Source organism: Scomber scombrus, chromosome 22 (assembly GCF_963691925.1).
Source record: "Scomber scombrus chromosome 22, fScoSco1.1, whole genome shotgun sequence".
NCBI lineage: Eukaryota > Metazoa > Chordata > Actinopteri > Scombriformes > Scombridae > Scomber > Scomber scombrus.
The window spans coordinates 16,739,015-16,765,960 of NC_084991.1; the positions used below are offsets into that span (position 1 = coordinate 16,739,015).

The 26,946-nt window shown below is 40.1% G+C and overlaps 1 protein-coding gene across 1 annotated transcript in view; it reads left to right on the top strand.

The window, feature by feature from the left end:
• Positions 1-26,946, top strand: part of anks1b (ankyrin repeat and sterile alpha motif domain containing 1B) — a 54,839-nt gene that overhangs the window by 19,478 nt on the left and 8,415 nt on the right. Inside the window, exons 4-10 of the mRNA XM_062443642.1 lie at positions 13,900-14,007; positions 15,968-16,171; positions 18,847-18,972; positions 22,437-22,508; positions 24,358-24,444; positions 25,985-26,122; positions 26,222-26,389. Coding sequence (XP_062299626.1) covers positions 13,900-14,007; positions 15,968-16,171; positions 18,847-18,972; positions 22,437-22,508; positions 24,358-24,444; positions 25,985-26,122; positions 26,222-26,389 — 903 coding nt within the window. The remainder of the gene's footprint in view (positions 1-13,899; positions 14,008-15,967; positions 16,172-18,846; positions 18,973-22,436; positions 22,509-24,357; positions 24,445-25,984; positions 26,123-26,221; positions 26,390-26,946) is intronic.

Consider the following 26,946-nt stretch of genomic DNA (forward strand, 5'->3'; position numbering starts at 1 on the left):
ATTGCGGAAAGGAGGATTAATTTTTAAAAGTATATGAAAGTATAACTCATAAGCATCTAATATTATGCTATGTCACTAATGGCAAATGGAAGCTAACAGAAACCTGTTGCAGTATTAAGCATTTTAAAGCAGCTCACTTTTAGATTCTAGGTCAATTTTAGATGACGTTTTGCAGCCAAATATAACAACAATGCGTTATATAGTTGCTACATCTCTAATTCAAGTCTTTAACTGCAGCAGCATCATGTGAGACTCATTGGTGTTGGACTGTATTTAGAGCTTTTATAGCCAACAAAACTGACTCATACTTCTCAAACAAGAAAGTTAAAATCCTTCAAACTGATGCCCACAAAATAATGTAATAGCATTGTTAAATTATCCGGGAGACTCGTGTGTTTCTAGGATCACCAAGGATATCATTCAAGGAACAGTAAGGCTTATTCATTTTTTATTGAGAGTAAGATCGATAGCAGTCACATGTTTGGACGATGAATATGAAGCTATGACCAGCAGCCGCTTAGCTTAGCATAAAGACTGGAAACAGAGAGAAACTGCTAGCCTGGCACTGTCCAAAGGTAACAAAGGAGATAACATGTGTTAATTAGAGGTCTTTGAAGGCACATTTTGTTACCTGAAAGTAATATAAAAGTGCATTAAGGAAATGAATGTATTTCCCAAAATTTCAAACTATTCCTTTTTAAACGAAATTTAGAAATGGGAATACACACTGGGGAATAATTACTTTTGGCACCTGCAACTCCTCCCAATTTGCAACTTTTTCTTTCTTTTTTGTGTGGTAATTTTGTGAGTTGATTTCTACATTGCGCTCATATTATGACGATACTGGCATTGCTGAACTGGTTTAACTCACAGCACACAAAAATACACATTTACACTCCATGTGTGCCAGCATGTCTCTGTACGGGCCCAGCGTCTCCATAGTGACGAGATGGAGAGGAGGAGGGGGTAATGTAAACTAGGTAGAGAGAGGGGAGAGCGCAGAGAGAGAGAGAGCGTGTGTAGAGGGAGCGAGAGAGGGAGGGAGAGAGAGAGGGAGAGCGAGTGCTCAGGCAGAGACATGTAGGAGATGTAGTCTGGCTGCCGCAAGCTGAAGAAAGAGGAGGAGTTGGTGTGCGCTGGAAATCTGCAGAGTGTGAGGGTGAGAAAGAGAGGAGACAAAAGCTGGTGGTGAGGAGGCGAGGAGTAAAGCTAAGAAAGCGTGGCTGAAGGGAGGAGAGAAGAAGCAGAGGATAGATACAATTGTCTTGAAAAGCAATAGAAAAAGAAAAAAACCCCACCAAGAGCGAAAGAGGAGAATGCATGGAAAGAAGACACAGAGGAGGAGACAGAAGAGAGCAAACTGAAGACAACTCATTTGGAATAAGTCCCGTCTTGAGGAGAGGCAGGTAAGCCAATGAGAAACAGAGGAGGGAAGGAGTGATGGAGAAGATGAAATATCTGTAAAAAAAGAAAAAAAGAAATGAATAAAAAAAATGAGGAAGAGAAAGAATAGACATGATGATGAGCATTGTTCCGTTTTTTCTTCTCTTGCTGTTGTTTTAAGCATATTTCAGCTCTATGCTCAGTGACGCTGAGATGATTACAACATAAAACACTGCTGACTAGGCTAATTTACTACGTGTGTAACTGTGTGTGTGCGTGTGTGCACATGTGTGTGTAGTGCAGGAGTCGGTGATGAATGTTTTTGTGCATCTAGTGTGTAGGAGTCTGTCCTCGAGCCACTTGAGAGAATGAGATCAGCGTTGAGGCACTAAAGCATGGATTGTGCTTTGATAAAACACAAGTTTGCGTTGGACTCTCGCTGACATCGATACAAGCGTGTGTTTGTTTTCCGTTTTTCTTGAACATTACACAACCCCACCTGTGCCAACATCCGCAGGTTAGACCAAGTTCTCAGGTTTGTACATGTCAAATGATCAGACTCTGGTTCCAGATTGAGTCAAGTGAAGCAGAGGGGAAAAAAGCTGTTACTACTGCAGTTTAAATCCACTCAAATACAGCTACTGCCCTAATTTGTGTCCTATCCTCATTTGCATACTCTTAAAAGATGGCGAGAGAAGTGAAATCTGGGACAAGACTCAGAAAGAAACCAGTAGTTATATTGAAGGATGTTGTGACGCTTTAAGTTAGTTTGGAAGAGTGCTGACTGCCCAACACAGGGTACATATTTAACTGATAATCACTATGTATGACAGAAACTGTAAACCATTTTTTACCACCTGGAAAGCAACGCCGCTGTCAAATGACATGTTATTTTCACTCAGGTTTTAGCTGAAGTCTGGCTGAATTCATCTTACTTGCCCAAAAGTGACCCAAGAATCAATCAAGCTTTCATAAGTTACTATTTTTAAGCCTTTGTGGGCATTATTTTCCTTGAAAATGACACGGGGACATAAGGCAACAGAGTGAGAAATAAAGATAAAGTAAGTCAGACTGTATGAGGAAGGAATGAGACAGGTCCCAGCAAGAAGGCAGCAGAGAAAAGTATTTTTCTTCTTCCGGCTGTTGGAAGAACAGGCTGGAATGACAGAAAGACTGAGTTTAAAATCCTGCCAGATGCTCTTTACCTCAGACGTTGGTCAATCAATCATAATCCAGCCTCCTGTTCATCGAATCATCACCACAGCGAGTTATTACAATAGATTCCCCTCCGGTGACCGGCATTAGTCAGTTTGCAGCCCCAGAGAAACCACAGCGTGATGAATGATGCTTCCCGGACAAAAGCTTTTAACATAACGGGGGTATTGATGCAACCTGTTTAACTTAAAAGCTTAAAAGCACTACCAGTTTGATAACTTAACCATTTCTTGCTTTCCTCCAGTGATTCATGGCATTAACATTTCATGCCCTTCAGTCATCTATATGAGGAGGGGAGACTTTATTTTCAAAGTGTTGACATCTTATTTTAGAAATAAACTGCGTCATTCAGCAGGAGCGGTTGGCAGACTTCTATTTATCTACACAGAATATAGATCAGCACATCTTGTTTTTGTCCTTGTTGGCAGGTTAAGTAATGTGGCCGAGGTTTAACTTCTTGAGTTGAGTCTAGAAGTTTATGTGGACATGTGTGTCATGTGTGAAACATATGAGTGGTGTCTTAAATAACCCTACAGTGAGAAGGGTGTAGCTGCTTGTTCCAGGTTTGCTCTATTAATAGCAATACAGCTTTGACCACACTATTGGACGCTTTTGATATTTGGCTACATTTACACTGCTATTCTAATGCAACTTGGTCCAGGTTTTTTGCTATGTCTGATGCAAGTTCAAACTTAGAAAGTGCAGATTTACACATCACTAAATTGGTGATGTACCAAACAAACTAGATAAGGCTTAGAGATGAGTTTTAACTGTTTGTCGCTATATTGAACCAACTGACAGTGCTGCCCTGACACATGATGCAAAAGCTGCTAAATAATAATGTAAACTTCGAAGATTTAACATTAATCACTCTATATACACCTCAGATTACAAGATGTCATACTAATAATGTCAGGTAGGTTACCAAAATCTGATCTTTTGTAGTAGTAACTACATCAACAAAGGATTGGCAGTTAAGTTCACCCTAAAACTGTCATTTTTGGAAGATATACTACACATATAGCAACATATCTGATCTAAAGAGATTACCATCTAACATCACTGGATACCCCTGCATGCTCCTTTACTTGGACTGACTGCTGGAAACAAGTAGCCTACTTCAGTTTCTTAACTCAGCCACTCACAGGGAATCATGAAGCAGCTCACAGCATGATCCCGTCCAAAGCTGTCCCTCAGTCGAGAGTTCACAGCTTAACATATGGCTTCTACAAGTGGCCTATTAACCTGATCTTGTATCTGTAGCTTCTCCCTTGCTCCCCCCCAAAATAGTTAATGTACTGTATGTGACACGCTACGCTGACTCTGACCGAGAACAGCTGTTGTATGCGAGCCTACCTCTGCAACGTACAAAACAACATCAACATCATTTGACTGCGTTGAACCCCTACTGTGTTATGTCATATGCACACATCACACAAGCTGCATGCCTCGCATGCAAGTGATAAACATTATTATCGGGAACCTAATTTAAACATCAAGACGTGTTGTGATGAAATAATGTTCTCTCATGTTATCTGGTTTTGTTTTAGCCAAATGTTTAAAATGTGAATCCATCTGTGAGTTTAAATCAATGTTCATTCTTCTCATTCTACAGTTCAGTGTATGCAAAAACTAGAGGTTGATAAACTCTTTGAAGCACACAGAATACTGCACAATCATAAAAACACACACACACACACCCGTTTACCTAGGTCATTTTTGGGGAAATTACACAGTTACCTTCATTTCCTGGAGACTTATCCTAACCACTACTTGCCTAAACCTAATCTTTACTTAACAACTGACCCAAAAATCTGCTGGGAACACTGCTTTTGTCCTCAATTGTACAAGTCCCCAATTAACTGAGCTTTAGTCTGATAATTGTCCCCGGATGTAGCCTATGACAGACACACACATACATGCATGCTAATTCACACAGCCTGGTGCCTAAGGAGAGCTTGTGCTCCTCTGCAGTGTGAAAATCGGTTCCATCTTGGGGCTTTGAAGTATTTATTAACCCAGAAAAATATAATACACCATTTCCTCTCTCATCTTACTGGGAATTCAATTCATGAGCTCCCCTGTGTGTGGTAAAATGTGTGTGTGTGTGTGTGTGTGTGTGTGTGTGTATGAGTGAGTGAATGTATTCGTAGAAGGAGAGCTTTGAAAGATCTTGTTTCAACCTTGATCCTGCAGCATTTGGCTGTGCACGCACACACACACACACACACACACACACACACACACACACACACACACACACACACACACACACACACACACACACACACACACACACACACACACACACACACACACACACACACACACAGTGTGCTTCCAGTCATAGTTACAGTTCTCTTGCTATTAATGGAGATACATCTGTCTCCATGTAGGCGGGCTTATTAACGCTTCACTCTCATTGGCTGCCTGTTCTCATAGCACTGAAATGAGCCTTCCTATTGGTTCCTCTTGGACATCATTTCAACACATCAACCTTAACTGCAACTCCCCTCCGCTCTCTCTGGTTGCTGGGCAACCAGTGGTCTCTGGTTTCCCTCCAGTGCCCCCAACCTCAATGTGGTGTGTGTATAAATGTGTGTGTGTGTGTGTGTGTGTGTGTGTGTGTGTGTGTGTGTGTGTGTGTGTGTGTGTGTGTGTGTGTGTGTGTGTGTGTGTGTGTGTGTGTGTGTGTGTGTGTGTGTGTGTGTGTGTGTGTGTGTGTGTGAGAAGCTGTGGATTTAAACAGAGCAGAGAGAGGATGCTGAAGCCAGGACATTGCTGGGATGAACCCAGCAGAGCTTTCGCTTTCTTTCTTTTTGAGGGACATAGGTTGTGTTTTTGAGTGCGTGTGTGTGTAATCTATTGATAGCCTAGGCAAATCGATACTAATCATTCTAGTTGAAAAGCTCCACCTCTAAACAACACACACATTAGGTGACGGTTGGAGGATGGAGGGAAGAGAGAACGAGGGAGAGAAAAGGTAGCTGACTGTGATTAAGTATTCAGGGTTTGAAAAACGTCAATAATCAGGGTGAAAAATGAGCCAAGCATTGTTGCTGTAAATATCTGCGCCTTCACACACACTGAGCACATTATCCACATATCCTCAATGCCTTTCTACTGTATAATAGACCTTATTGATCAAGATAGAAGCTAGTTTTGACTTCTACCCTCTTTTATATCCCTTCTTAGCCAACAGATCTAGCGCTGCAGCTCAGCCACAATTATTGGCTGACGTTAACCTTCCCATTTCCGTTTCTTGCACAAAGCCATTTAATATGACTGTAGTAATCTCACTACTCAACCAGGAGTGTTTCTACCACACCCACCCAGGAAACTTCTTCTTCTGACTAGCCATCAGACAAATCTAGACGGTTTTTAAAGCCTTATCTGCACTGCTAGGTATGCAAGTCTAGTGGAGAATACAAATTTTCCTAACCAAGAAAAATTCATTATTATTGTTTTTTTTGGTAATTATTCATTAGTTTAGATATGATCAGAATCAGCCTGTAGAAATCCAACATGTGGAATATGTGGGTTACTGTAGAACATAAATTCCTCCTTGTGTCTTTTAACCCCCCGAATTCCTGTAATTATTACGAAAGACACAACCTCTGTGTCCTCGATGGTAACTACGCCCCTGTGCTCAACCTCTACGATTGAACTGAGACAGACACGGGTTATTTTCTGATCAATAGAACAGTTCGATTGACCTGTAATATATTCTGACCCAGGCAATTTAAGTAACCTTATGCCAGTGATTCTTTGATCCGCAAAAATCGATACTGGGATTCTTCAGAGGGTTGGGGGAGCAGAGTTGAACACCAGTCGTGCTACTAGGCGACGACGCCTGCGGGGCATGCAGAGGTCTGTGATATCACAGAAGTCACGACCTCATAGTATACAGGGGAGAAGGTGATTGGTTATATTGACATGAGCCTGGAGGAGGTAGACTCACATGGCGAAAGCTCACAAACAAAGAGAGACCAATCACGTGCAGTTGCCAAGGCTGAAGAGAAGAAGGTGTTTAATGTGTGACTGCAGAACTTCATCTTTTATCACTGATACTCTCACACAATTTATTCTCTCTCTAACTGTCTTTTCTTTTTCATCTGGATCCAGCGAAAGGGGCGCTGAGTGAAAATAAGGACAGAGTGGTTGGGAATGGAGGGATGTTGTGCGAAAGCAGATGACGAGAGGTAATTTGAGGTCAAGGGAATATGGTCAAAATGAAAAGGGATACGAGGGCGATGATGGAGGCGGTTAGGTGAGTCAATGTACAATTAACTGGAGCAGAGAGTCTGATGAAAGAGTTTTTTACTCCCTTCCTTCTCCATCATTAAAACTACGTGCTAGTTTGAGCACAGACAGTGACTGGACTGTTGGTTCCCTTGCTGGGTTTTCTGCTCCAGTGAGCCGACCAGCTTCCAGCCTCCCCTCCAGTAGGCAACAGAGAAAAGGCTTTTTGTCTCCGACGTCCTGAATGAGAGAGAGGTCGTTGTTAATGTCCCAAATCACTGACAATTTCCACTGACCCCTCATTGTCAAACAGTTTTCTTTACAAAATGTTATTTCTTATCATAAACCCAATGTTACTATGTGTTCCTTTTGTGTGTAAAGAGGTCAGTGTGTTGTTATTTTCTTTTACGTTTAAACACATTTTAGGATCTTGAAAGCAGCGTCTATGACAAGCGAAATTTATCTCGAACCCACTGGGAGTTGTTTTGCTTTGGCCCTCATTACTAAATTAAAAAGCTTGAAGGTGAAACAACTGACGTGAGTACACAAACACAAATATTTAACTGGCAAAGAATCAGATAATTCGCAGTTTAATTCTTGTGAGTAAGGTGACAGCAGGCGACGCTGCGTCCTTCAGGCAACAGAGAGGAGATGGCTGTGAGAAAGCACCACTCCCGTTAACCGTATGTGTGGCGGCTAATCCGTTAATCAAGCCTGTTCAATCTGGGCTAACGGGACTGTTAACAGGATTAGCGCATCGATCGGCAAACACAGACACACACACACACACAGGACACAAACGTAGCAGCCCAGCCAGACACTGGAGGCAAGCAGTGCCCCAAATCACCTCATACTACGGTAATAAAATCAAGACCAGAGGGTGAGTAACCCTCATTGGATGCTCTGGCTGCTCAGTGGCACCACTGTTACACTGCAGTATGTTCACAGAGAAAGACAGAAACAGATGGATAGAGGATGAAAAGTCATTTACAGACACATCAGATCATTGTCACATGTCAGAAAAAAGGATTTTGAAACAGCATGTGAGCAAACTAAAGTCACTATGATCTGTTGGATTTGGTACAGTATTAATACCAATCATACCAATATTGGATATGTCAGTCATCAATCCATTCATTAAGATACCAGTAATGTTGAATACATTTTAAATTAGTATCAAGTTTTTTTTGCAAAAATCACTGTTCAGACTGCTTTCACTGTTAAGTTGCCTACTTTCTGAAACCAGGGCCTAATGTTGATATCTTTATTATTTATTATTATTATTATTATTATTATTATTATTATTATTATTATTATTATTATTATTATCTTACTGATCTCAACTCCAAACTATCAAAACTTTGATATGATATTCTTCTACTGCACTGTACTGTATCTAAAAATCACTGTTCCACCTGTGGGATGTTAGCACTATGTAGAATTTTTTGACAGAATGAATATGAACATCTAATATGTATGTAATGTATTGATGGACTTTCATCTTTATGATGATTGTTGCAATTTGTAAACGCCCCCCCCCCCCCCCAAAAAAAAAAAACAAACAAAAAAAAAACGATTCAAGGTACTTAAAAAAAAACCTTTATGTCCAAATTCACCAAGCGTCTAGCAATCAACTGTAGTCTATTCATATTTAGGCAAACTTGCAGGATATTTTAAACAAACCCCATGATAACACCAAAACCAACAGTTAACTGATCCTAATAATAAGTGTTGTTTTGTACTGAGTGACATGGTCCTTCATTATGAGGAACTTGGGCACTGTAGTTAATTGCCAACATAAACCATCCAAATGTGCATTAATTTGCAGCGGAAAATAGTCCCAAACAAATGCACTTTTAACTACTGTCAATAACATTTGCTTAAAACAACAGTGCTCTGCCTTTTTATGATTTTTTTTTCAAGGGTAACTACATATATGTGACCTGTTTATAAAGTTATACATATATCTTTAGTAGGAGCCAATGGGCCTAGGACTGAAGGCCACAGACAGAGTGGGAAAATCTTTAAAGTATTGAGGGATGAACTGACACATTGTTGGTGTTCGTCTTTTTATTGGATTAATTGCCAGTAAGATAGTTATCACTAAAGAGATATACAGATAAAACTGGTTAAATTAGGTTGAAATCGCCATGTCAGCATCCGTCAAATGTTTGCTGCACCTGCACAACACCTGCATAGACAGAAATGTCCATGTCCGTTCAGAAATTTTTCTTTTCTTTTTTTTCTTTTTTTTTTGCAGCTGACGGTGTGTAAGTGCTTTTGACACCTAGTGGAAGAGCGTTGCCTAATCAAGGTTATATCATCATAGCTCACTTGATTTCAATAGAGTTAAGTTTAAATGAATGCGTGGTGAGTGCAATAGCGGTGAATGGTGGGAGAGGAAAGGGGTGCAAAGGAGTGTATGCAGTGGTAGCTCAACACTTCCCTTGTCAGTATATACAGCTGCTATGAATATAATTTACATGCAAATGGGGCGATGCTGCAGTCAAGCATCACAGAGTGTGAGTGTGTTTTAACAATAATGGTCGGGTTGCATTCAAATTCTCATCCATTCAGGGATAACAATATAATCTTCTTCCCCAGGCTTTAAAACAGCTGTTTGAGCTGTTTGTGTGTGTGAGTACACATCCACGTGCATGTGAATTTTTTTTTTCCTCTTTTTTTTTGGGATGAGTATGTGTGGGTGACTGCTGCTGCGGCTCCGTGTTGCCATGGTGACAGTTGAACTTCAGGATGAGGTTGAGGCTTCTACCGTAGTTGAAGTAGGTGCTGTTGCATAAGGCACAGTGTAACACACACACACACACACACACACACACACAGATGCACACTCAGATACACTAGGAGCGAGGCGATTACTGTGCTCTTTCTGGAATATGTGTGTTTGTATGTGATGAAACAGCAATGTGAGGACTGGTGTCACGCTACGGCCCCTCAGGAGACAGACGGAAGTAAGAGACTGAATATTTTATAACCTTTACTGCATAGTGAGGAAAATCATCTGGGCCTCACATACTGTATAGTTGAGTTTTAGGTCCTGAATTCTTTTTTTTTTCTTACAACAAATCAATTCAACTAATCTTAAGTACAAAATTATCACCTGTTTGCAATCTAACCCTTTTGAACTTTTTAAAAACTGCACTGTGAACAGCGCTGTTTGAGATCAATAGTTCAAACAAGTGTAATTTTGTTTTAGTGGTGGAAGAATGCAACATATTCTCATTTCATTGTTTTCAAGTTTTCTTTTATTAGAAAAGTTATTGCTTGGTAACTGTTTTAAAAAGTTTAAACATTTTAGTGAGCCAATGTAATTTTTGGTATTATGAAACAGAGAAAAATAGAGGACGAGACGCTGTAGTATCACTGACACAGTGTCCAGCCAGTGCAGTTATGAGTCATGTATAAATTATGGCTATTTTTGTCTTATAATAAGTCAAATTGCAGGTGAAGCTGTGTCACTTGGTTGGAATCCAATTACTATTTTCAGGAATGTCTCTAATCAAATGCAATATTGTGCTTACCGGTGGAGCAATAACATCACTGTTGTCTCTCATTTCTTAGATAAACTCTTAACTGCATTGGAAAACTAGCATTTTTAAAAGTTATAAGTCTGATAATGAGAAAAAGAAATTATATTCATTATATTGATACTTGTCATTAGAAAAGAACATTTTGGAAAGTTGTATGATTAAGACAAAATCATTAATGTACATATATTCATTCATGTAGAAATAAGGTACAGTATATTCCACTGTAGATCAAGAATAACTGCTGCAAAGTACATAGCAAATGATGTTTTTACTGAGAGGGAGAGAATGATTGAGACAAAGTGAGAAAAAGCATATTAGGAAAAAAGTAGGTCTTCAAGCAATTTTTCGAGACAGAAAATCACATGATGTTAATGCGCCAAATTCAGCCAGCCAGTGTCATCTTAACTCAAGTACAGAGACAGACTGAGGGAGAAAGAGGGAGAGGGAGATGTCAGGGTAGTATCTCTGACATTGTGCGTCCATAAAGGACAGTGTGGGAGAGAGAGAGAGAGAAAGTGAGCTGTGAAAACCAGAGAGGATGAGGGAAGGGAAAGATGAGTGAGTAAAAAATTGGTGGAGGGAGCATCGGGCAGCCATAATACGCCAATTAGTTCCACTACCCGTTAGTCCCAGCTCTGCTCTTGGTTTCCCTTTGATCCATCTAATTTTAACAATTATAATACATTGTTTCCATGCAGAGAAGAACAGCCTAGGATGGAGTTTAACCCATTGGTAGCTGTTTTTCTTAACATGTCTCACTATTCAAACTGTCCTGTTTCCTTAATTACTGTATGACTGAAATATCTAATGGAAACTTTGAGAGTGGGCACTTCTGGGCTTGCTTGATACATTATGCATTGATTATTTACATGCACTTTTGCATATATACACTTTTTATTATGCATGGGAAATGGTTTATTTATGTTCTGTTTGTGTGTTTAGGTTTATGCACGCAAACATGAAACCAAAGTGCTCTTCCTACACCACTGTGCCCATTGTACGTTTTTATTTTTATGTTTCTGCAGCAGATGTAGGGCTGTAATTGCTGCAGTAGATGATGAAGTGTGTGTGTGTGTGTGTGTGTGTGTGTGTGTGTGTGTGTGTGTGTGTGTGTGTGTGTGTGTGTGTGTGTGTGTGTGTGTTTGTGTCTGTCTGTCTGTAAGTTGCGCTGACTCAAAGCAAGACTGTTAGGAGAATCATTACACTCGCAGCAAGGCCTCAGATTGAGGCTAATTACCACCTTTTGCCCTGAGGACACGCACATAACACACTCACAAACACACATTTTCTCACACTCGAACATACCTTTATTGGAAGACCTTCAGTGGCAGCCCCTTAAAACCAGGCAGGAGTTTGTTGTTCTGCTGGTGCCAGAAGGTGCAAACAACATCCCTGCAGAAGGCTGCCATGTTCCAGCTCATCTCTTTAGAAAAGCCAGTAACTGGCACAGTCAGTGGATGCCTGGTTACCAGAGAAAGAATGAATGCTTTCATACAAATCCAAGTGTGTATGTGTGTTTTTGTCTGTTTGTGCCTGTGTAATGAGTGCCTGGGGAAAATCAATACAATCTCATATTGTTTAATTTGCATTTCATGGCTGTCAGTGCAAAAACTCTCGGCAAAGTCTCAGTGCTCAGTAACAATGTTTATTACGTACCTGAAAATATGATGGTAGTTGTGGCTTGTGTTGGAATCTGAGGGTCTTTGGGTTATAGTGTATTAATCTCAGAGCTGTTTGAAGTGTTTATGGTAAATCCATATCAACTCTTTGGTCTGAATTCTGGTAATTAATGTGATTGATATTTTCAGATATTATTATTATTTCTTCACTTTCTAGAGGTAGACGAGAGGATAGATGCCACGTTCTCTGTTGTCTATGTGCTAACTTGAATGAAACTAGAGCTGTTAGCTTAGCATCAAGGCTAGTATCAGTATCATTATTATAATTTTTGTTTGTGTGCAGATTAAACAAATGAGGTTCAATGTGTTAATTACTGACTGAAAGAACTTTGGAGGAACTAGAGAGGCTAGCTGTTTTCCTGCTTTCACTTAATACTAAGTCAAGCTAATCTCCTCACAGCTACTTGGCAGAAAGAAAGCATATTTTACAAAATGTCAAACTTGTAATTTTAAGTTAGTGCTGGCATTTTTAATGATTAGCTTTTTTGTTTTAGCTGTTTCAAGACTGTTATGCCCAAAGCAAGTCTCAAGCTTCTTTAAAATTGGATCCCATGTTTTTGTATCCTTCAGTTAAGACTAAACAGTTAAGTCTTTCCGATCTGACAATTAAAATGACTTTGCATTTTCTTTTCAAAGCTTTGTTAAGTGTTTTTCAGGTAAAGAACACCACGCCTGTTCAATGCCCAATATTCAAGATATGTCGCTAGGCAATACTTACCTTTCGCAAGCTATTTACTTTATAATGTTTCGTGTTACTATGTCTAAACCTGAGCTTTCAACCTTCATGTTGAGTCTTTAGGCTGTCAAGTCCAAGTCCTCATATGTGAGAATTAAGTTTGGCTCAAATCTAATTCTCAAGTCTGCAGCTCTAATAAATTCATCTTATTGAGATACTTTTCTGCCTCGAGGAATAATAATTTGATATTAATTTGGCTGAAAGAAAAGATCAGAGTCGTAAATTAGAATAGAATTACCAACTAATTTAATCAGTCTTTCCATGCCCGCCTCTTGATTATATGTCTCTCTGCGTGTGTGTGTGTGTGTGTCTCATACAGGCACCGGTATGCGTGTTTTACGTTGGAGGCAGAGTACACTCTCTATGATCTTGTTCAAGTACTAGCACAACTAACAGCCTGAACACAGCTGTCCGAAACATGTCGGTTATGTAATAATAATAATAATAGTAATAATGGCATGATGTATGCATTTGCTCAGGGGCATTGTATATTATTATGCGCTCATTAGTACTTCCCTGAGTCCTCTGCAGTGCACTCCAGTGTTTTTCTCTGTAAAACTCCTTTTCTGAATAGTGCTATTATCCTCCATTTAAGGCTGATGATGATGATGATGATGATGATGATGATGGTGATAATCTGTTACCTTTCTGCAGTTTTTTGGAAGTTGCTGATATAATCTAGTATTATTCAGTCTGAAAGCCTTTGAACACTCGCTCTCTATAAAAGCTGTTTTATGCAAATGAGAATAAGAGTCATCACTTTTTTTGCTAGCGCAGTAACTCTTGACCCAGCATTTCTTATGAATTCACATTATAGCATACTCATTGCATTCTGTAATGTAGGGATGTGGCTAATGAGCCAATACTTGCAAACAAATTGTTTATTATTGAAAAAAAGAGTGAAAAATGCCTATTACAATTTCCCAGAGTCATAGCTGACATCTTAAGCATGTTTTATTGTCTGATCAACAGTCCAAAACCAACAGAAATTCAATTTAAAATGATATAAAATAGAGAAAAGCAGCAAATCTCCACATTTCAGAAGCTGCAACCAGTACTGTAACTTAATGGTTAATATTTTGTGTTTATACAGGTATTGAAGATCAGTCTTATTGGACACAGAAAACGGATCCTGGCCTCGTTGGGGGACCGGCTACACGAAGACACCCCACAAAAACCTCCACGGGCCATCTCCCTACGGGTGAGTGAGTCTGTGTGATTGGACTGTGTGTTGTATGAACCATGATAACGCTAGGTAATATCTGAATTACTGTGGATTCATCAGACAGAGGTAAAAAAAGAAAGAAAAAAAAGGCACTTGGTCCATTCCCAGATGGCTGCGTATTTCTCTGAGGGAACTACAGCCTCCCCACCGCTGCTGTTACCACCCAACTGATTACCCAAATCTCTCAGGCAGGCACAAAATGGCTGACCCACTGCAGTTTCATCCCTGCCGGCATGTCCTGGATACTAATCACAAAGAACTGGCTTTCCCTCTCCCATCGGGGCTACGCTCTAATGTCTTTATAATAGTCTCTTGCTCTTTGTGCTTTGAGTCAGGGGAGGCCCTCTGCTTCTCAGGCTTGGTTACACTGTCCACTGTGTCTCAATATGTTCATGTGAGAATTGTAGTTTCGTAATGAGCCTCAAAATGAGTGAAAAAAGTCATCACTGGGGTCAAAAAATTAATAAGATTATGGGAAAAGTGTTATTTCATTCAATATACTGTTTCCCAGGACCAACAGTGACATCTTCCAGTTGCTTGATTTCTCTAACCAGCTGTCCAAAACAACAAAATATGCAGTTCTGTAAAGCTATAAAACAAAGAGGAGAAGCAAATCTTCACTTCTGAGAAGCTTGAGCCAGTGAACGTTTGTCATTTCTGCTTGATAAAGGATTTATCAATTACCAAAGTCGTTTCACAATCAATTAATCAACTAGTCTTCCAAGAGATGCCCCTGGCTTACATTTTAAGAAAAGCAGGATTGTTCTGTATGGCTCAACAAAGGGTTAAATGACGTGTTCACAGAGCAGAGGATTGTGCTTACGCTACAGTACACTGAGTGTGACGGGACAAGTGGGTGAAAGACCATAACACGGCTCAGGCTGAAAACTGAGATACAAAGTTATAACACTTCAGCTCCCACAATCCAGAGGAAAATGAAAAAAATCATCAGAAAAAAACATGTAATCAACTGAAAGTGGTTAAACTCTCAGGAGAAATAAGGTTGTATTCAGACGTAATCATGCGCTAGTCCTGTGCATATAGGCTGCGGGGGCTTGGCCGCAGTGACGCTGTACCAGCCTGCAGCGAGATAGTTGATTCTGAGTCAACTTTTGGAGAAACGCAACCCGACGTCATGATGCGGTGGCCAATCACAGCCCACTATCAGACTGAAATGAGCTGTTAAACCTTGCCATGAGGGAGTACAAAGACATTACTAGGAGGAGGGGAGAACATTTCTCTTTCTTTGGTGACATTAAAAGTAAAGTTTGGCTTTACAGTCATCTTCTCGAACTCAATTTAAAAAAGATGAAAGAAAAAGAGAGGCAGAGTAAGAGCAGCTGTGCAAGCTGGAGAATGAGGATCAAGAGAGGGAGCGCTGGTAGCGAGAATGCCGGTGAATCAGATCAATAAAACGTTATTTTCTGATTGTTTCACAGTGGTTATGTTGCAGAGCACAAACATGCCCACATCTCCACACCCCTGTGGCTATGCACCGCACTGCCTGATTCGGTCTGAATACAACCTAACTCACCTTCCAGCGTATATAAGAGTATTACACCATAAAAACATATGACGGCCCTGATTCTTCTGTGAATTTTAGTCTCTGCCCAGCTTGACAAAACATTTTCCATTTGAAGAATTTAGCTGAGGATTACACTTAAAGTGACTCGCACTGAGCAGGCACGGCTTTAGTGTCGTGCTTTAAGGGCTCTGTGATGGACCGCTGAGACCTTCAGGTAACAGGACAGGCTCTAGTTCTCCAATTTTACAAAACTATTTTAGATATGAGTACACAGCAGTGTGGCAACACCATAGCTGAATAATAAAATGTGACAGTGCACAGTGAATGCAATTGCCCTACTTATTGTACTTGTAGCAGTGACACAGCACATTATGAAATTATGTCTCCCCCCCCTCACCCTGTCTGTCCCAGGAGCCCGGTGGGAACCACACTCCTCCCCAGCTCAGCCCGTCGGTCGGCCAAGCAGCGTACACGGCGGGGGTCCCGGGTGGATCTCTGGACGTGCAGCACCTCATCATGCAGGCGGACGCCCGGCGCAGGCAGCGCAGCAATGACAACTACTTCGAGGACGTGCCGCGATCCAAGCTGGAGCGACAGATGGCCCAAGTCAGCATGGTGAGGAAGGGAGGAGAGGATGGATGGATGAATGGAGGCAGGGAGAGGAAGAGAGAGAGAGAGAGAGATGGACTTTCTGGAGATTATTATGAATGGTCATAGTCCCAAATATACACCAGACTGTCTGAATATTTGAAGGATGAGTCGTGATATTCTTCTCATTGTCAAAAAATGTGATGAGAAGACCAAAAAATGGAAACAAATCAATCTTACTAATAAATATTTACTCATGTTTAAATGTTTGCTAAAAGCTACAATGCGCAGCTATACCACCAGACTTTAATCCTATCCTTTAATAGCAAATGTGCTCTTTGAAGTTTTCTCTTTGCTGTAATCCACTCATAATAAAAAAGACACTTAAATCTCATTTCAGAAATACTTCAAAACTGTGTCCTATAATCTCACTAATTGCCAGCAGTAATTAAAGGGCCAGTGTGTAGAATTTAGTGGCATCTAGTGAAACGAACTTGTCAGAAATAGAGCATAATATTCACAAGTATGTTTTAATTAGTTTATATTCACCTAAAAATAAGAATTGTTGTGTTTCGTTACCTAAGAATGAGCCCTTTATATCCACAAAGGGAGCAGGTCCTCTTCCACGGAGCCCACCATGTTGCAGTGCCATGTTTCTACAGTAGCCCAGAACAGACAAACCAAGCACCAGCCCAAGAAAGTGCTTTTCATGGCCACCATAGATCGGAAGGGTAGCAAGAGGGTTATTCAGTTGGTTGCAATCTGCAACCTCACTGCTAGATGCCACTTAATCCTGCACACTGGTCGTTTAACTAAAAAGGCTTCAAGCGGTATCACATTTCTAATCAGGGAAAACATCTTAATAAATAAATGAAATAACTCAGCAATTAACTGCTGATCTCTAACAGATATAAGATGTAAGCCAACAGTGTTTTATCTGCCTGTTTGCTTGTTGGAAATCCAACATTAATAATCTGCAGCAGGCAGACCATCTGACACCAGCAGCCATCTTGGCTGTTTAGAGCTCCTATAAATTTTTACAAATAAGGAAACATGAAATTTATGCCTGAAACTTTGTGCTATAAAATGTTAAAATATGCAAACTGCAATTAACTAGATGAAGTGCAACAGTTATTTTGCTGTAGTTGCAATCAGATATCATTTCTTGCTTTGTGAAATATGTCCTGTAATCTGTCATACGGGAGGATCTCGCCATAGTAGAAAAATATGTGTTTTCATCTTAAATTAAAATTATTTAATAGTCTCTATAGGTTTGCATAAACAAAGCATACAATTCAGAATAAGCCTCTCATCTTTACAGCCAATTGTAATTTCATCCAAACGCAAAATTAGAACTTTATGACTTCCAATCAAAAGCACAATGACTCAGACACACACACATTTAAACATGTGCATGAGGCAGCAGCTGTGTTTTGATTCACCATGATTAGGGTCTTTTTGTGTTTCCATGTGAATCACAGAGCTTATCAGTGCAGACCAACACGCACTTACGGTTACACCGGTGAATCTCTCAAGTGTGCGCCCGTGAGAGTGAGAGTGAGTGTGTGTGTGTGTGTGTGTGTGTGTGTGTGTGTGTGTGTGTGTGTGTGTGTGTGTGTGTGTGTGTGTGTGTGTGTGTGTGTGTGTGTGTGTGTGTGTGTCACAGCGGATCCCCATTTTCTGGAAATAACACTGTTAAGGTGGCACTGACGAGTCAGCTTTACCAGAATAGAAGGCAAACAATTAGAGAAGAGAGGAGAAGATCTTTATTTTCTGTTTCATCGCCCTTCCTCTCTGACTGTCACCACACGTTATGGCACGTTTCTCCTTCTTTTCCTCTCATGTCTTCCTATGGCTCATCAGTCACCTTCTGTTCATTTTAAATCCTTTTTTTTTTCTATTTTTTTTTAAACAAACCCAAGTGTACAAGTGAAATAGCTAACTTTTTTCTAGATGCATCTTTGGCCCGTGAGGCAAAATATTAGCACGATTTCCAGCTGAGCACCTCACCAGGGTCAAAGAAAGTGGTAAAAGCTGGTTTAATATTGTTAAGCTAGTGTAGTTTAGCATGAATTTGGCTGATACCGGTTTCTAAAGGCTTATCCCGGGGCTGTTTATCCAACATCTTTGCATCTGATTATAAGATTTCACCTCCACAGTCCCACCGCAACTTTCTGACGGGGATTTAACACACAAGCAATCAGATATGGAAATGCACATAAACACACACACAAGAGACCACTTCACACACACAAAATCTGGCACAAGAAACTCATCTGGTTTCATTTTTCAAAGCATGAAAGACCATAAAACAAGCTTAATTATTATCCGCAGACATTTGAGAAGTATGCAGATGGGATTTGGGTATTTCCTTTGTTTAAAAGGTGAAAGCTTACTGGGTGAAAGAGTGGTGAGCAGCAGAAAAGAGTTCTAAAGTGGCCGAAAGTATGAGAACATTTAGAGGCCAAGCATAATTCATCCAAGTTTAATTTCCTCTTGGATGTTCTCTGAAGCGTGTCCTTTGAAGGCATGTTCATGTTCAGTCAGGAAAGCTGTTGCATTACAAACTTACATACACGTTTATCAGGCCAACAAGTCATGTCACCATGGGATACGCAGAAATGAGCCTTAATGTAATGCCCTGTCTTGTAATCTGTTGTGATCCTATCTCTGTCCTGACGTGCCATTGGTTGTTGTTTCAGGCAGGCGAGTGGTGCGAGCCAATCACGTTGCGTCCCCCCAACGAGGCCACCTCGTCCACCCCGGTGCAGTATTGGCAGCATCACCCTGAGAAGCTCATCTTTCAGTCCTGTGACTACGAAGCATATGTGAGTCCACCAGCTTCATTTGTGTTTGTGTTTGGCATGGTCGGTCATAGGTTACTTTTGGGGACAAATTTCAGATTTAGAACCACTTAATTGGGGACAGCTTGTCCAACTACGGATAAAAGTTGTGTCCACAATTTGGAAAAAGCTGATTTTTGGGTCAGTGATTATGGTTAGGGTTAGGATAAGTTACTTTCATTATTGATTAATATGCTTATAATTATATAATTAACTCAATTAAATCATTTAATTGTTTGGTCCATAAAATGTCAGAAAAGTCCAAACTCGTGCAACCAAAACATATTCAGTTTACGATCATGGAGGACCAAGAAAACCAGCAAATATTCATATCTGACAATCTGGACCCAGTGAACTTTTGGCTTTTTTTTTGGCTTATTATGTATTTATTTCCTATCAATCGACTCATTGGTAAATCGGCTCATCGTTTCAGCTCTATTTGCATGTCATCAGTACACAGCGAAGGTAATAATAGTAAAGATCAATGACGCTGAACTCAACCTTTCAGTGAATATTGCGCTTGGTTATTCTCAGTACTTTGGTAAATTTAGATCTTTGCAAGTTACATAAAGGATGTTACATGTCCATGTTACCACGGATACAGCCTTGCACTTCTTTGTATTTTTTTATACAGTATGCACGGCAACTAGACTGCAGTGATTATCTACTCGGAGCAGGTAAAACACTGCAGAAAGCGGATGATGCTGGAGCCCATTGGCTCTCAGAAACACAGAGAATTAGGGAAATGGGTATCTCAGAAATACATACTGGGATTGGTGGTGCAAATATGAAAACGTGAAGTAAATGTACGTTTGATCATTAGGTAAGAGAGTGTGGGATAAAGAATGAAAATATAGTCGGTGAGGGATTGAAAATTCAAGTTTGAACAAACAGGATGATATGCTGAAATCAAATATCAAAGAAACCAAGAAGATGGGATAGAAGCGGTGAATAAAAGATCCCAAGAGCGCTTTCTTCCCTCAGTTAAAAATCTCCCTTTCTTCATTTTTTTCACTTCAGAAGATTGATAGCAAAAGCGTGGACCATTAGGCTTCTGACAGATGTACAACTATAAAGGCAGCGTGTTTGGGCAGATAGGGGGAACACACGACGGACTGAGCCACCACCGGGGGGGAAAAATGTGGTGGTGGTGCTTTCATGGAGCCATTTATGACAACATCTCTAACATCTCGCTGTCCCAGGACAACTGGCTCCAGAAAGCAGAGAACATGAGATAAATGAGCAGGAGCCACAACACAGAGAGAGCGAGAGAGAGAGGAGGGGAGAAGGCAGAGCACGCAGTGTGAATATTGGCAAACTGAAGGGAGATGAGGATTGAATAGGAATAAATTAGATGGATAAGACACTGATGAGAAGAAGAAGAAAGAGTAGAGTGTTTTGTGTTTATGTTAATAGAGAGAAAGAGGGATGGTAGAAAAAAAGGAAGCTGTTCTGATTTTCATCCTCAGCTCTAAATAAACACAAAACTCTTTCCTCCACTTTCAGCAGATGACATCTTAACTTCATAACGTCAGCTTTACAACCAGAGCTCCAAAGTATTATCTGAATATTATCGAATCCATTTCCAGTAAAACCCTGCAGATGGTCTAACATCATTACTACACTCTACATCATAAACAGCCAATTTTATCTCAACACTGACTCTGTGCGCTCCTCTATACTCTGTAGATACATTGAATATACCAGATATTATTCAATTATTCTGGCTATTACTGTTATCTGTCTATTTTACACGATTACCATCCAAACTCAAACTTACCTGGTTTGCCCTTTCATAAAAAGAGGAACCAACTCTCGAACAACCGAACAACTGGTCGATTAATCAATGAGTCAATGAAGAGAAAATTAATCTGTAATGATTTTGATGATCAAATAATCATTTTAGTCATTTTTTTAAAGCAAAAGCACCAACCTTTTAATCGTTGTAGCTCCTCAAATGTGGTGAAGCTTTTCTGTGTCATACATGAAAATAAACAGAATATCTTTGCATTTTGGACTGAAGACAGCTAAAGATGTCACTTCAAGGTTTAATAAATTATAGCAGGCCATTTTCTCTATTTTCTGGCATTTTATAGACAAAACCATTAATTGAAAATAACAATTAGATGTAGCCTGTTACACTGCTGGCATCACTGTGCCAGAGTACAGCCTCACAGTGCAGCTGGCATGGCTCTATAGTCTTAGTCTGTCCTACATCTTTGAATTGTGTTTGTACCTTATGAAAGACTTGTGTGTTTGTGTTCACCGACAATAACAGCAGTTGCCCTTGTGTGCAGCTGTAATATAATTTCTAGGATAACTGCAAGCAAGCCCGCCATAACAGCGACTTAACATTGTTAGCTTGAGTCAAGACAAAGTACTAACAGGCTCAGCCGACCTCCCCGTGATCCGCCAAAAGACCAGACTGAAAACATGACTGAGTCACAGTCTGTGCTGCATAAAAAAAAGAATTCATCACACAAAGCAGTTTGTTTTGCCTCCATAATCAACTGTATCACTAATTAAATGTAAGATAAATCCTGTGAGGTAGATATTGACTATTTTGGAGTAATTTACTGTAGAGTCAAACAAATGAGGTAAAAGAAGCTGTAAATATTTCTCTTCTAATCCACTAAAAGCCTTGTAAGGGGCCCACTTTAGGAAATCAAGCCCCTTCCATCGGCAGGACAGGCGCTGCAAGGTGGTAAATGTCACACCCATTAAGTGCTCTAATGTCGACATAAACATTGTCCCTGTATCACACTGTCACCATTAGTAGCTTCTTTATTAAATCAGATATTACGTGTGCAGAATGTATGACCGCACAGTCACGTCCAAGCAGATGGATCTACCAGACTCCCGCGTTAATGTCCCTCCTGGAGACTCTCAAGGTTGATGTACTGTGTGTATTTAATGAATCTCCATGTTGGTTCAGCTGAATGTAAACAGGGCTTTCATAAAAATTACTAGCAACATCATAAATAATGGATTAGACACATTTTATAATTAATAAACTAAACACATTTAACTTTGTTGTCACTTTGTTTCAGTAAGATAATAAAACAAACACTTTGTATGATTCAACTAGAATATGAAATGGTTCCAAAAGACTTTGGACAAAAGCTCCCACTCAATGTCCTCTACATCATCTTAGGTGATAACTCCATTATTGAGACTGTTAAAGTCCGGACTGAGCTGGTTAATCATTCAGACTATTCCATCAGTGATTTTTGATTTGAGTTTATTTGTGGAATCGTACAAAAATGCCGAATATTTCCTGGGTCGAGCTTTTCAACAGTGAGCCCATCAGAGTGTTTGGCAGAGATTAGCAGGTTTAATAGCCGTGGTTTATTATTATATACAACCATAAACAGGCACTGCTATGTTATACTATACTATCTATATTCACAGTGTGTATTTACAGAGCGTGTGTTTGTGTTTCTCCACAGTACCTGGGCTCCATGCTGGTGAAGGAGCTGAGAGGGACGGAGTCCACACAAGACGCTTGTGCCAAGATGAGGGTAAAGCACTGTCTAACACACTACACTGCTACAGCTACTGCTGTGAAACATCCAACTCACATAAACAGGATTTGAAGGATAATTCTAGTTTATTACAACTTATTTATGTTGTTTAGTCTATTGTTAATATCCCATTCACCAAGTTTAATGCTGAAATCTGTAGTAATCTTTTAACTGGGCTCTATCAAAATGAGACTTCTCATAACTTTGCTTATCGATCAATTTTAAAACAAGCCAAGCCCTCTCTAGTGTGTAACCACTCAACGTAGGTGCACATGACTGCACCTGTGGCTTTAATTTAATAAGTATTTTCTACAAAATCTGGGACACAGTCTCACAGTCTGAGCGCCCTCACACTCACACTGGAACTTAAACAAACATAAAATATTATGACAGTGGATTAAATATATTGAGGGATTTATTTTTAATATCCTTGCCTGGTTGGCTCAATACCCGGCGATCTCCCTTTTACCTCAAATCAGCTTATCTCTTAATATCAGTGCTCACTCCTTATTTCTCTTCCTCCTTCCATTCCTCCCTGCTATCCCTGTCTTTTCTTCCTCCCTGCTCATTCTTTTCATATTTTCCTGCAGCACTCACTCCCTCTCTTCTCTGGCCCTCAATTCATATCTCTCATTCTCATCCCGTGCTGCTGCAGTGTGAAGATAATTTTTAATATTCATGAGAGAGAGAGAGAAGCTTTCTGTTCCTCACTCTCTCCTCCCTCTTTTCTTCTGTCTTAATATTTTTGTTGTCACATCAGAAGGCATCTTTATTTCTTTCGAATTCTCTCCTTCCTCGGCTTGACGCACCTCTGCTGCACACCAAGGTTGTAATTAAGTGCATAATGTGTACATCACTTCTCAGCATCCCTCCTTTCATCCATCCCTCCGCTGTGGAGGTAGATGTGGATGTTTAAATCTCAACTTCACAGCCCCTAGCTGGGTATCTGTCAGTGAAACCAGGCGGCGCTGCCTTTGTCAGCTTTTCAGTGCTACCTGATCCTGACAGGGCCGAACCACAGCAGCAACAAGCTGCGAGCAGGGAGGAGAGAACAGAACAAAGAAAAGAAATAGACATGGAAAGGAGGAGATTCGACGAGGGAAAAGGAAGAACGTAAGGAGTGTAATGGAAATGTAGATGGTGAAAGAAGCGATGAAAGACCAGAAGTGATACAGAGAAAGGCAGGAGAGAGGGGCTAATCTCATGTCTATTTCTTTGAATATATTAAAGCTTTTGGCATGTCGGATGACAGCTTGGAGGGTGACGTTGACATTGCTGTAAATCACACCATTTTCCACAGCACCTTACTGCATAATGAGTTGAAATATATGTAATTGAGACACGTAAAGTGCCAGCATGTAATTAAAAGGCATGAGGAGAGATATACAGCGGGAGCCTGATATGGCTTAAAAGCTAATAGACTTATTGGATTTGCAGTGATCGAGTCGGTTGGGTTTAGAAATGTAATTCAGAAGCAATTTTTTTTTATGGAGGCACCTTACAACCCATGACCTTTGTAGATGATTTGAATTGATTTTGGTAATCAAGGAGGAAGCCTATTATTGAGTCTGTTTTGAACTTTTTTTCCTCACATACTTACACACACACATCCAAGGAAATCTTTGCAGACATGGTTTAAATCTAGTATAAAACTTAAAGGTTATTAAATTCAGTGGAGATCTTTACCGACTGAAATTCGTTCATCTGGAACGAATTATAATCTTGTGTGCAAATTAGGCCATTGCACTTTTCAATAAAAAGGATGTATGCTGTAATAGAGTGCCTTAAAAGTCATTGCTGCCTCTTTTTTCTCTGTCTCTACCTTTTATGTTTTGTGCACTCCAAGAAGTCGACAGAACAGATGAAGAAAGTGCCGACCATCGTACTGTCTGTTTCCTACAAAGGAGTAAAGTTCATCGACGCCACAAATAAGGTAACGCTCGTGGCTCACTGTGACGCCTACTGTAAATAACGCACGAAAGGTCAGGCTTTTGAATGTGAACTTGAGTGGCATTAGGAGGTGTCGGCCATAGCCGGCGACGCAGCGCTGACTGATTTAAAACCATATAGCGTGAAAATCAATAAAGTGTAAAAGGGCAATAATCAGTATGGAGCAGATGAGCTGAATGTTAAGAAAAATCAATAACAAACTCAGTCCATTAAAGCCTTAATGAATTGCTTTAAATGAGCTTTCTCACATTTGTCTCTTCTATATTCATGAGGAGTTTTTATGGGACGCAGTTGGCCATCAGCTTATTCCTTCAACATCCAGAGTGACATCTGAGTGATTTTTGCCCAATATGTGGGTGTGTCCAACTTGAAGATACAAAAAAACAGGTTGTCAATCCACAATAATGTTGTGAAGATTACTCACAATCACAGAAATCCACAAATGTATATCTGCTACATTTACACAATAGTGCCAAAATGAGACCACGGGATGTGATGATTAATTAACACGGACAAACAACGAATAACTCTTTGTAAATTAGCTGGATTGATTCTATTAATTAAATACTGGAATTTATTTAAAAATTACAGCCAGCAAAGTGTTTAAATCTTGTTTGTTACTACCGACTATGTGCTCCTGCAGTATGTCTACCCACAAGGCATAGAAGGGAATAAATAATAGTATTGGTAATCAATTAAAGGGATATGGATCACCTGGATTCAACTCCTCAGGTCATCTGCTGTCCCACTGTGGGGAGTGGATTTCTCACTCACCTTACAAAAGTAATCAATAGGCCTATTTTTATAATCAAAGGCAACGATGATACTGTCAAGTATGACATAACGAGCATTGTCATCTAATGTACAGTATGTTATGTAAGTCCTCTTTGTTCTTTCCTGTGGTGAAATCATCTGCTCCATATTGATTTGTTGTCCTTAAAAGCTCTTCTTCATATTCTGTTTGAGTGTATTCTGACAGACACTCTACCACATTTGCTATTTTCACAGTTTCCATGTTTATAATTTGCATTGTTAAATATATTCCTGTGTAGATGTGATATGATGAAGAGGAGGTGCAGATCAAGAAAAAACAGACCAGTAGTTTCAACTCTCAGTATCAAGAAAATGTTCCTAATGCTTCCAACATTTAGCACAAGGCAACTTCCAACTTAAAAATCATGTTTTCCTAATGTTAGCCCTCACTGAAACTTTTTTTTGGGAGGCTTTGATCTTCTACAATTCACAGCACTGAGTTTTGCTTTAATTAACACAACGTCTGAGTGTTCTCCAGTGACATTACCAGAGGACAAATTCCAACTCAGCGACTCCACAAAACTCTCAAACCAAAATTGTGCTACAGTTATTATGGTTTTTGGATGTGTGAAATGAGATGAATAATAAATCAGATTTGTTTTTCCATAAAGTGGCTCACTGGGGATATTCAGCAGTCTTGCCTGAAATAAGCATCCCTCTCTCTGCACCTCTTTATCTTTCTGTCTTTTGTTCCTTTTGTCTTTCTGCAGAATATCATAGCGGAGCACGAGATCCGCAACATCTCGTGTGCAGCTCAGGATCCAGAGGATCTGTCTACATTTGCCTACATCACCAAAGACCTCAAGTCCAGTCACCACTACTGCCATGTCTTCACTGCTTTTGATGTGGTCAGTGCTAAAACCGTGTTCAACAACAAATATCGTACACATTGTGCTTTTAATATCGCATCATATTCTCACGTTTGTTTGCTTTTGCCCTCTTAACAGAACTTGGCGTATGAGATCATCCTGACGCTTGGCCAGGCCTTCGAGGTGGCCTACCAGCTGGCACTGCAGGCCAGGAAGAGCGGCCACGGATCATCCACGCTGCCCGAGAGCTTTGACAGCAAGCCCAGCAAACCAGTCCCCAAACCCAGAGTCAACATCCGCAAATCTGTAAGAATCCCTGCCGCACAGCCCCACAAACATTTGAAGGAAAAATATATCCTAAATGGAAATGAACACCAGCAACTCCAGGTTTAATTTCATGATATGGATTTGATAAATGCTGGTTTAAAGTGATAAGAAAGTGTGAAACCTTTTGAAGGGTATTCCATATTTATGAACTTACCTTTAATTATACCATTTTAGATGCTCCTTGCAACTGATACACACTACAGGATTATTTAGTGAAGAAAACTAGGATTTAAGATGGATTTTCACCTCTCGCCTTACAACTCAGGACTCAAATTTAGCCGTTTCATTTCTGCTTCTAACCAAATCTTACCAGCATCCCCATTAACTTTCTGTCCCATTTACACTGGAATCTGTCCAAAACCTCTATCCATTTGCTCTGATCCATCCCAGTCTCTCATCCATGCTCATGTATGTGGTTTTAACTCCCAGTTTTGCTTACTGGTATTATCCAGGAATGCTTGTGTTCTGTGTGTTAGAATCTCTTGGCCCAGCGGAGGTTGTGGCAGAGGTGTAGGTGGATATTTGATCTGTTCGGT